This window comes from Ovis aries, chromosome 20 (genome assembly GCF_016772045.2).
Source record: "Ovis aries strain OAR_USU_Benz2616 breed Rambouillet chromosome 20, ARS-UI_Ramb_v3.0, whole genome shotgun sequence".
NCBI classification, from domain to species: domain Eukaryota; kingdom Metazoa; phylum Chordata; class Mammalia; order Artiodactyla; family Bovidae; genus Ovis; species Ovis aries.
In genome coordinates, this window is record NC_056073.1 from 6,656,832 (window position 1) to 6,668,513 (window position 11,682).

At 40.4% G+C, this 11,682-nt stretch overlaps 1 protein-coding gene across 50 annotated transcripts in view; it reads right to left on the reverse strand.

Moving 5' to 3' along the window:
• MLIP (muscular LMNA interacting protein) overlaps nt 1-10,890 on the reverse strand; it is a 297,548-nt gene extending 286,658 nt beyond the window's left edge. For all 50 annotated transcript variants that reach the window (XM_060403032.1, XM_060403073.1, XM_060403071.1 and 47 more), the window contains exon 1: nt 10,726-10,890. In XM_060403032.1, the coding sequence (XP_060259015.1) occupies nt 10,726-10,788 (63 nt within the window). In that variant the 5' untranslated portion in view covers nt 10,789-10,890. The remainder of the gene's footprint in view (nt 1-10,725) is intronic.
• Nucleotides 10,891-11,682: the final 792 nt, after the last annotated feature.

The window sequence follows — 11,682 nt, forward strand, 5'->3', positions numbered from 1 at the left end:
CATCACTGACTCAATGGACATGAGTTTGGGAAACTCTGGGAGTGGGTGATGGACAGGGAGGCCTGGCGTGCTGCGGTCCATGGGGTCGCAAAGAGTGACCACGACTGAGCAACTGAACTGAACTGATGTTCTTCTTTTAAACATTCTACACACACATGCGCTAGGATGCCTTCCTAACAATTCACCTCAACTCCTCCTCTCCTACAAACATCCAGCCTTGATAAGTCTAGCAGTCACTGGTATATTTTTTATTAATTATATGAGCTACATATTAAGTATGTCCTAATTATTTGCACTGAACAATTTAGCCCTTTTGTTCTCTCCCTACATAGAATCTGCATTAATGTAATATAAGTATTCTCCACTGAGTATGGACCATAACGTCTTTCAGAATGGGTGCCATGTTTTATTAGAGAAATGCAAATCAAAACTACAATGAGGTATCACCTCACAAGGGTCAGAATGGCCATCATCAAAAAATCTGCAAACAATAAATGCTGGAGAAGGCGTGGAGAAAAGGAAACCCCTATGCACTGTTAGTGGAAGCTTAAATTGAAATAGCCACTATGGAAAACAGTAGGGAGGTTCCTTAAAAAACTAAGCATAGAACTACCATCCGACCCAGCAATCCCATTACTGGACCTTATACCCAGAGAAAACCATAATTCCAAAAGATCCATGCACCCCAGTGTTCACTGCAGCACTGTTTACCATAGCCAGGATGTGGAAACAACCTAAATGCCCATCAACAGAGGCGTGGATAAAGAAGGGGTGGTACATACATATTATGGGATGTTACTCAGCCATAAAAAGGAAGGAAATGGTTCATCTGTAGAGATGGGGATGTACCTGGAGAGTGTCATGCAGAGAGAAATAAGTCAGAAAGAGAAAAACAAATATCGTACATTAATGCATATATATATATATATATGGAATCTATAAAAATAGTATAGATGATCTTATCTGCAAAGCAGAAACAGAGACACAGATATAGAGAACAAATGTATGGATATCAAAGGGGGAAGTAGGAGGCCACGAGGAATTGAGAGATGGGGACTGATCTATAGAAACTACTGATGCTATACAGAAAACAGACAACAATGAGAACCTACTGTATACACAGGGAACTCTACTTAATGCTCTGCAGTGACCTGAACGGGAAGGAAGTCCAAAGGGAAAGGATGCATGAATACGTAGGGCTGATTCTTTTTGCTGTCCAGGAGAAACTAACAAACACTGTAAAGCAACTGTACTCCAATAAAAATTGATTAAAATTAACATACTTGGGAAAAATAAACTCTCTTACTTTTGAAATTTTGTCACCCTTCCAGGAGAGACAAAATTAAAGCTTAGAATTTTGATGATGGCACACCTTCTAAGCATTGCCGCTGGTTTGAAATCACATCCTCAGGACTTCCCTAGTGGTCCTGTGGCTAAGATTCCTTGCTTCTATTGCAGGGCATGAGGGTTTGACTTCTGGTCAGGAAACTATGATCCCACATGTTGTGCAGTGTGGGCAAAAATTTTTAAAAAGGGAAAAAGAAATCACATTCTCTCGCAGAGGACAAACCCCAAACACAAATCCAGGGGTTTGTGTAACTTGCACCCCACTGTGATTTCCTTTTGTCTAATAGCTCCTGTTTACTGAAGGCTTGTTGTGTGCAAGCGCTTTTCCAAAATTTCCCCATTGCCAGTCCAAATAATGGCCCTGGGAGGCGAGTCACAGCCTGTTTTAGAGATAAGGAAACTGAAGCTGACGTGGAATGAACACGTAAGAGCCTGGATTTGAACGCTCACCCCAGAGGCCCTACATTGAACCACCACGATCTCTATGGCACAAAGAAGCAGGGTCAAAACTATAACTTTCTTAATTTTCCAACTTTCAGAAACAGCATAATATTTTTAATTACATGCTCAGAATATTTCTTGGCACACCATATACCATGGCTTATACAACATTTACACATCAGAACCTCTCTCTCAGTGAAGAATCTGGGTGTTTGACAACACTCACCACCTACTGAAAAGATTTTCCAACACTGAACATTGAGGAAGATTGACTTTTGACACGTCTTTTGGTTCAAGAAGACTGATGGAGCCCAGGAGTTTCCCTCACATCCTCCTCTGGACTACATTAAAAGGAGAGGAAAGGAATCTTAAAGAATAAATCCACAACTATAAGAGACCTATCATAGGAGGGGAATCAGCATGAAGCTGTGTGCCGTAAGTTCCTGGAAGATAGGAAATGGAGGGGCATTGTTCTATGAAGCAGAGCTGCAGCTAGGAAGGGGCACTGAGATGTCTCTGCAAACCCTGGAGGCACCAGAGCCAAGGAAGGCAAATTTCACAGGGCAAGACTGTACGTGGGCTGCAAAGAAGAGAATTCTTTGGCGGTCTCTAAGACCCATCCCACTTCTTCTTCCATTTGCCATGCAAAGGAGAATGGGTGGGCAGAAAGTCACAAGCTACACGCAGAGAACTCCCAGGCTGGATGGATGAATGAATGAATGAGAAGAAGCCAACGGAACAACAAACAGACAGGAATTCCCACGTTGAAAGCTGAGGTCCACTGGAAAAGCAAAACGGAAACGGAAACATTTGATTTTTTCCATATTACCTTCACGTTTTCTAAAAGAGCTGCCCATTCTCTAATGAGCTTATTAATTCAAGCTGACATTTTCTCATTCAGCTTCCCTGTGATGACGTGATGTCCCAGCAAAGTGTAACAGGTTCAGGAAAGCAATCCTGTGAGCTCTCTCCTCTGCTCTGAAAATGAAAGTCATCAAGTCAGTATTCACGAGCATGACATGGCCTCTGAATGGCTACATCCTGACAGACACAAGGCCAATCTTGGAGAAAAAACTGTAGTGACATCTTCCCCAGAAGCTACCTGTGCAAGGAAACCCCCACTTAACTGAGAAGGAAACTGACGAAAGGATGCTCCAGAAAATCTCAGGTTATAAATAAAAGAGAAATGCCAGCTGTTAAATAGCAGACACCCTCTTGCCATTTTAAAAAGCCATCTCCTTATTTTTACGATCAGGCAGCAAAACAAAGCCCACGACTCTCTCATGTGCTGGCATCACTAATACCACAGTCTGCTTGCCATCCCCTGGGGGGAGCCGTACCCCGGACAGCACGCCTGGCTAGTTAAGTCATTGTAATTCCCACAACAAGAACCTAGGAACCACCTCACTGCAGTACAGGGTGTTAAAATGTCGCTGTGAAATCACAGCTCGGTGAGAGCCTACCATCCATCTTTCTTCTGTTACTCGTCATCACACAGAGCTCCAGCAAAAGATCCATTCAAACAGCGCATCTCAGACTTACATTATCAGCAGACACTGCTTTAATTAGCAGTGATTTTCAAAGGACTGGTTTGGCTTCGAGAACTTCCTGTGAACCATAAAGTAGAAATCGGGATCCTTATCAGTCTCACTTTACTCTTCACCTCCCTGCCCTGGGTTCTAATAGACACAGCCCTTATTTTTTATCCTTTGAGAAAAAAGAAAAATGGAAATGGTGGCTAGGATTTTGCCATTCGTGTGCAATCCACTTTTTCCTCAACCTCAGTGATGCAAAAGGGACTAAAATTAGAGTTGCAAAGGGACCAAGTTATCTGTGTCAGGCACATTGCGTGGAGCAGCGAGAACTGCAAGAGGGAATGAACACGCCCTAAACAAACCATCTCAGAAAGAACATTTAAACCACGGAGCCCATATTTTGTAAACTGCTACTCCTGATGAAAACACAGAGCCTACTTTCTTTTATGTACTGCTGTAAGAGAACAGAATGCCTTATTTTGATAATATCTCAATATTAATATTGAAGCAATTACCTGCTTCTTTCTTCATCAATTCCATAATTTTCCTCCATGATCCAGTTCTCAAATCTTTGTCATTTCTCAGTGAGAACATTGAAAATATATGCAATTCAATTTGTGAGTACTGAACTGTGAACTTTCTATACTGCAAGGAAGGTTTAATCTAATCACGAGGACTTCTGTTTTACATTTGGTCAGTGATGACATAAAAACACAAATTATTTCAATGTTTGTATAAACAGACATTCCCTGCCATGGAAAAAATTTAATCAGCACACAGCCAAAGGCTATTTAGCTACAGACTCAAAGTTTCAGAAAGAATAACAATCTTGACAAATCCAACCCAGCCTTGTACAACCTAGCCTCTTAGCTAGGACACCAAAGTGAAAACAAAAGTGTTAGTCACTCAGTTGTGTCCAGCTCTTTGTGACCCCGTGGACTGTAGCCCGCCAGGCTCCTCTGTCCATGGGATTCTCCAGGCAGGAACACTGGAGTGGATTTCCATGCCCTCCTCCAGGTGATCTTCCCAACCCAGAGACCGAACCCAGATCTCCTGCATTTCAGGCACATTCTTTACTGACTAAGCTACCAGGGAAGCCCCAGGACACCAAAGGTTAAGTGAATTGTCAAAAGCCAGACAAATACAACCTTCCCTAGCCTCAGATACAACATGCTTTTCACCACACAGGCACTTAGGAAGAGGAAGAAAGCCTCTTCTTTGGAATAAGAAGTCCTCGTCTCACACACACACACACACACACACACACACACACACACACACACACACGTAGGTTCTCTGTTCTGATTTTCATAGATATGTTTGAATGGTCCCCAGAACACGTGCACACACTTACCTACCCTAACTCATCATTTTCCCAGCCTCACCTTATTCTGCCATGATGCGCATTAAGACTCAACTACAAAATTAGTGCAGCCATTATGGAGAACAGTATGGAGGTTGCTTAAAAAGCTAAAAACAGAGCTACCATATGATCCAGCACCACCACTCCTAGGCACATATCCAGACAAAACCATAGTTCAGAAGGATGCAGGCCCCTGCACTCAGTGTGCACAGCAGCACTATCCACAAGAGCCGAGACAGGGGAGCAATTTACATGTGGCCACTGGTAGACGAATAGACAGGAAAGACTTGGGGTATCTATATATGACTACACAAAGGAGTATTACTCAGCCAGAAAAGGAATGAAATAGTGCCATTTGCAGAGACGTGGAACAACCTAGCAATGGTTGTACAGAGCGAAATAAGTCAGAAAGAGAAAAACAAGTATCATAAATCATCATTTATACATGGGGTCTAGAAAAATGGTACAAATGAACTTATCTACAAAGCAGAAATAGAGTACAGATGTAGAGAACAAACTTAAGGTTGCCAAGGAGTGAAGGATGGGCGGGATGAACCGGGAGATGGAGACTGACATACACACACCACTCTACATAACACAGATAACTCATGAGAACCTACTGCATAAAACTCTACTCGGCGCTCTGTGGTGACCTAACTAGCAAGGAACTATAAACAGAAGGCAATACATGCACATATGCAACTGATTCACTTGGCTGCACAGCGGAAACTAACGCAACATTGTAGAGCAACTATACTCCAACAAAAATTAGTTTTAAACGAAGACTCAGTTCCCACTGCTTTGACAGTTTCCCCCTGATTCCCATGACAGTGACCCGTCACCATGATGGCATCTCAGTGTTTCATCTCCTCCCTCCGTTTTTTATTTCATGCAACAGATTCTTCAGATAGCTTTAAAAATTTGTTACTGGCTCTATGGAGAGGAGGCCAGAGAGAGGTTAGGGTGGGACTATTTTTCATGAAAGAGAGCTCTAAGAGTAGTTCCTTAGTTTTTTACTTTGACTTGCCAGTGTTCAGGACTCACGGTTACTCTGTGCAACAATACATCTTCACCTCAGGTGAAACCAGAATCTTCTTACTACCCACAATGCTTAGGGCTGCTTCAGTTCTTCAGAGAGCGTGTCTTAATCAATGAACTCCCTAATACCTGGGGCAGGCTGATCAATCCTGTGCCCCTCTACTGACTTCTCAGAGGAGGCCTACCCCTGTAAGATATGAGAACAACTTACTTGATCTCACTAAAAATTTGGAAGTGACACTGAGCTCAGGAATTCAGAGAAGCCTAGTTCTGAGTTTCCTCTGTTTGCCTTCCAGTCAAGGGAGGCTTACTGAGCCGCTTACCATAAAATTGTGTTCAGTACTACCCATCTGTTTTGTGAAAAATAATTATTTCCATAGAGTATGCTGAGTGTCGGAGAAGGCAATGGCAACCCACTCCAGTACTCTTGCCTGGAGAATCCCATGGAGGGAGGAGCCTGGTAGGCTACAGTCCATGGGGTCATGAAGAGTCGGACACAACTGAGCGACTTCACTTCATGTTGAGTGCCAGCTTATTACAAAGCTTTGGCTCTCTCTAGAGAAACGGGAAACGGTTAAATTCAAAATATACTGATGACGAATGAGCCATCTTGGGAGGCGTGTAGAATTCACAGCAGGCACCACAGACGTGCCAGAGAGATCAGCAGCATTCTCAGAGACGCGCAGATGCCTGCCATTCTCCGTGACGGTGCCACCCGTAAAACCAAATGAGCAGTAGCATGGAGGAGCTAAGGTTTGGGCACAGATTAACTCACATCCTCTACATCAGAGTAAACAGACACAGTAGACATTCAGAACAACTTCTCAGTGAAGTCCAGAACATAGCAAGAGTCACTGGACCACTCACAAAGAGCAAAGAAATGGAAGGAAGTTTTCAAGATAAATAACCAAATGTCAAAGAAAAGGAAATATTCATTTGTTCTCCACTTCCCTTCATTTTGGTCATCACCAGCATTAGTTTATTAAGGATCTAGGGCAATCAATTATGATATAAAGATACAGAGATCCAGCACCTTTCCTCCAGAGAATTACAAACTTAAATTTACCACTTATTGTATTATGTGATGCTACCTTGTCAGAAATACTGCATAGATCAGAAACAACACTCAAGCTGTACAGAAAATAATCTCTCAATAACACACCAAAAACATCGGCAGTAGTATACACTTTTTTGTTCAGATATGGAAGCACCTACTGAGTGCCTGTTACCAGGGACCCTAGTTAGATACAATAAGAAAAATAAATAGGTATGCAGATGTTGGTTTGATGCCTTGGGAGCTTGCTGGGTGAAATTGGAAATTGGTTATCATATAGGGAGGGTTAGGAGAGACCAGAGAAGGGGTAGACACTCCAGAAGGTGGATGGAAGGTTTAATAAACAGGGATGTGACATACAGGGGCATCAGCCAGTGAATCTCCTGGATTGCCTGTCAGAATCTTAGAAGTTTACAGAAAGGTCCTAACTGGGTCCAGTCAGACCGTCCTACCCAGACAGTCTCAGCATCCCCTTCTTCTCAAGGCTGCATCCCTGAAACTGCTCCCACTGAGGGAACAGTGGACAGAATTCATATTTTAAGGACAGGGGACCAGGGAGGAGGCTTCCACTGCCTGGGTCTTGCTCTTGGGTCAACCAGAGGTCATGTTTTCTCTGTGATCTCCTCTAGCAGTCGATATTATAATGAAATAAAATATGTTACTGCATAAAATACTTCACAATTGTTCTCATTGTTAAGACATTCTGATGAGTAATTATATATAGTCTTGCTGTCCCGAGTCTATGTAAGAATGAAAAAATTTGGAATGTTTATGTTTTGTACCCTTAGAATATTTCTAAGCTACTTAAGCTTACCATTATTCTTTTATAATCTATTAAAAAACAATCAAAACATAATAATCTCCTCGATGGCCAAGGCTTTATCAAGCATGTTCCGTGGCAGCCCTTAGCACGTGTCTTGTTCAAATGGGCATTCAGGAATACATACCGATCTGAAAGGATCCTTTTGTTTCTCAGGACAGGACAGACATGAGGTTGACTCTTTGAAAAGGCTCCAAACAAAACTCAACAATAATATCGGGAATTATAGCCAAAACAGCAGTTCTGTGTTTTGTTTGCTAACAGATGTCTTTAAAAGATTTTATTTTTATTATTGAATCTATAAACTGATGATTGATTTAATCTTAAAGTACTACCCTTCACTGGTTCACCACAGAATTTTTAAATGTATGTTTTGTATGCTTATATTTTACCCATCATTTTTCCTTCCACATCATTTCTCTTTCATTGTATTCAAAAGTGTCATGATTCTCTTTCCCTGAAATGGAGGAGAATGTTCTTGTGAGACCCTAAGGAAATCTACATGTCATAGGATAAGTCTTTCACCCTCAAATTTAAAATAAGTAAAAAATTTTTAATCATTAAAGGTAAATTTTACTTAAAATACCAGTTTTCAGCTTCTTACATTATACACATCCTGTTTAACAAACTGTCAGATGAAGGATTTCTTTCTCAATCTCAGATAGTTCCTTACACTCAAAAAAGCAATATTTTTTGAGTAAAACACATGGTAGTCAGTTCTACTGCGTTCATTTGTTCCTACCAAGCATCCGTATAAAATGAGTTGGATGCCGTACCCTCTCATTATGATGATTTTTGTGATATTTATTGAACATTTATTACTTGGGAAGATAGAATTGTCTCGAGATATATTAACTGATGTGATAGAAATTATTAGACTCATGTGTGAGATCTCTTTGTTCTTATCACCTTTTAAGAGAAAGAAACCACCATTAAGTCAGAATGCTCTGAGATGCATGACTATTTTACTCTGTTAATAATGTATGTTCCTTTTCATTAATAAATTTCAGTTGAAGATCAACATAAGTGAAATTCTTTGTTGATGCATTTAATAATCTAAAAGAAAAGGAGTTTAGAGAGTAGTCAAGATTTCTTGCTTTAATTTTACTTGTTATATTATTTTCTTATTTTTGGAGTAGGAAATGGCAACCCACTCCAATATTCTTGCCTGGAAAAATCCAAAGACAGAGGACCCTGGCAGGCTACAGTCCACACGGTCACAAAGAATCAGACACGACTGAGCAGCTGAGTACTAGGCACTATTTACTTATTTATCCATTTATCTGCACAGGTAACTTTCCCAAGTACTGAACTTTATTTACTGTGTCCCTGCCCTCCCTGAGAACCGCCTATGCTCAGTACAGATTGGATATTCTGGCACTTTCCGATCCACCCCAGATTTTCCTCCAATCTCGTGGAAATGAATCAGGGGCCAGTCCTAGGCTTCCCCTCCAGAGTAAAGTCCATGAATGTTATGGCAATTGCTCCCTCTAAAGAGAGGTTTTTGCTCACTTCTAGATTCAGAGCTGTGTTCCAGAGAGATTCGGGCACATTTGACCTCCGGACAGTGAAACGCTTATACACCAAGAGTTCATTTTCACTTTTGTTCACTTGCCCCATGTCCACTATATTTATTTGCAAAACTTCCTCTAAAAGATTGCCAGTGAGCTCTGGATCAAACTTCACACTCGTTCATAGCAACTCTTACTGGTGTATTTATTAACCATCTATCTGGTTCCATCAAAGTTTTATAACTCCTAAGCCTTTATAGTTAACATATTTGAGTGTTCCTTTTACTTTGAAATGCATTTCAGCTTTCTCTTTCTATGTAAACAAAGCCTGGATATGTACTTGCTAAGTAAGTCAGGCCAAAAGCAGTTTGAAAATAACAGGTTCATCTGAGGGACTTCACATACGTTATAGTTAATGCTCGTAACAGCCTTCCAATTAAGTATCACTGCTCCCCATCAACAAGCGAGTTAACTGAGACGCAAAAGGCTTAAACAAAATCCCATCATCCCACATTTAGAAGTGATGGAGTGAGGATTCTCATCAGATCTTCCTGATTCAAAACCGCTGGTTAGTTCTACAGTAATACATGGCTTTTTAAAACAGTCCAAAATCAAAGCGGTCCGGGGCCATGACATGTTTAAGCAATCACCTGAAGAGAGGTCCACAGTCAATATTCAAAATGACCCAAATCCTTTAAGAAGAAATTGTATCTATCTTATCCAATATATTTCTTCAAGACCTTGAAATTCTAACATATGTTAGGAGTTTCCAACTCAATATGGTTTTTCCTTCCACCTTTCAGGTTTTAATATCATTGTTAGTGCTTACACCTCAATGTCAGACATCAAAAACAACACATTCTCATGAGTTCAAGAAGTCACAGTCTTATAGTCAATACAATTTTAGTTTTTGCTACTTGCACAGCTATTAACATAAGCCATGCCCTGTTCTAACATTAACTCTGAAGCCTCAGTAACTTTATAAACATAATTAATCTCCTAAACCTATCAGGTGAACCATGAACAAAACATTCTACCCTAGGTTACAGTACATTCTGTGTTTGAGCAAACAGAAGTGGCCACTGTGTTTACTGACACTGAATCTCTTAGCATCAAGGTAAAGCAACTTTTACAAATTTTACTGCGAAAAACAAAACTTTTTCAAAAGTAAATTTTATCCTTACATTTTATCATTAATTTTTCCATAAAAAATTTTAAATTGTCCATAATACTCATATTTCCCTTGACACACATTCCTGGTATCTCTGAAATTGAGTTTTGAATATTCGCTAAACTTCATATGAGTAAAGAAAATAATCTCCCAGTATTGAGGGAACCACCACCAGGTCTCAAAATAAATGGATTCTGGTTGTTAAAACAAAGATAAACCATATCACTTAACTAAATCTAATTTACCCACATTCTAGTGATGACATCATATTAATAATTTTATCACATTGTTTTCAGCAAAACCCTTGGAACTCATTGATTTCAAGGTCATTGACCAGAAAAACAGGGAAATATAGGTGACCGGTATAACTTTTTCACACTATAACAACTGATTTCTGCTCTGTTAGTTGCATTATAAGTCCGTGTTTGTGAAATATCAGTCTTACCGTCAGTTTCTCCTCTAAATTCTCATTTAATAAGCTTCCTTCCCCATGCTTTTCAAAGTCCATGTTGAAAGAGAATGAGAGAGAGAGAAAGAGAAAAGGCAAGATTCCGATTCTGTCTAGAAAATGATGTGACGTGCTTACATGTTAGATATTGCAGGACATTCCAAGTTGTGAGAGCCCAGGACACTATCAGAAAGCCCTGGCGATAATTTCTGGTTAGCTAGTGTTTCCATTTATAGATGTTCAAACCCCATAAACAGAGCCCTGAAGAGATGTCAGGCAGCTGGCCTCAGATAATGATAAATGTCACTAGATAAGAAAGCAACTCCAACAGGAGATTATCCCTACGTTAGGTTCCCTGAGCCAAGAAAGATGTCTGTGACAAAAAGTCACTGTCAAAGAATTCATTAATAACTGTTGCAGTCGAATAAAACATACTATAGAATATGGGCCTAATAAGCAAATTTTAAAAGGACGAATGTGTTGGGACTTCCCTGGTAGTCCAGCGGTTGGGACTTAGCCTTCCAGGGCAGGGAGAGAGGCGGGCAGGTTCCATTCCTGCCTGGGGAGCTAGGATCCCACATGCCTCACAGCCAAAAAACCAGAAGCGATATTGTGACAAATTCAATAAAGCCTTTAAAAATCGTTCACATCACCTACTGAATAGCACATGGAACTCTGCTCAATATTAGGAGCCCCCTGGATGGGAGAGGGGTTTAGGGAGAGTGGATACATTGTACATGCTTGGCTGAGTCACTTTTTGTTCATGGAATCTATCACAACTTTGTTAACTGGCTACACTCCAATATAAAACAAAAAGTTTCAAAAAAAAATGATCCACATTAAAAAAAAAATCTTTAGATACAATCTAAATCTGGCATTCAAGCCTCTGTACTAATATAAGCTCTACAAATAGGTCATCTTTTTTTTAATCTCTGTATCAATAAATGATGAGAA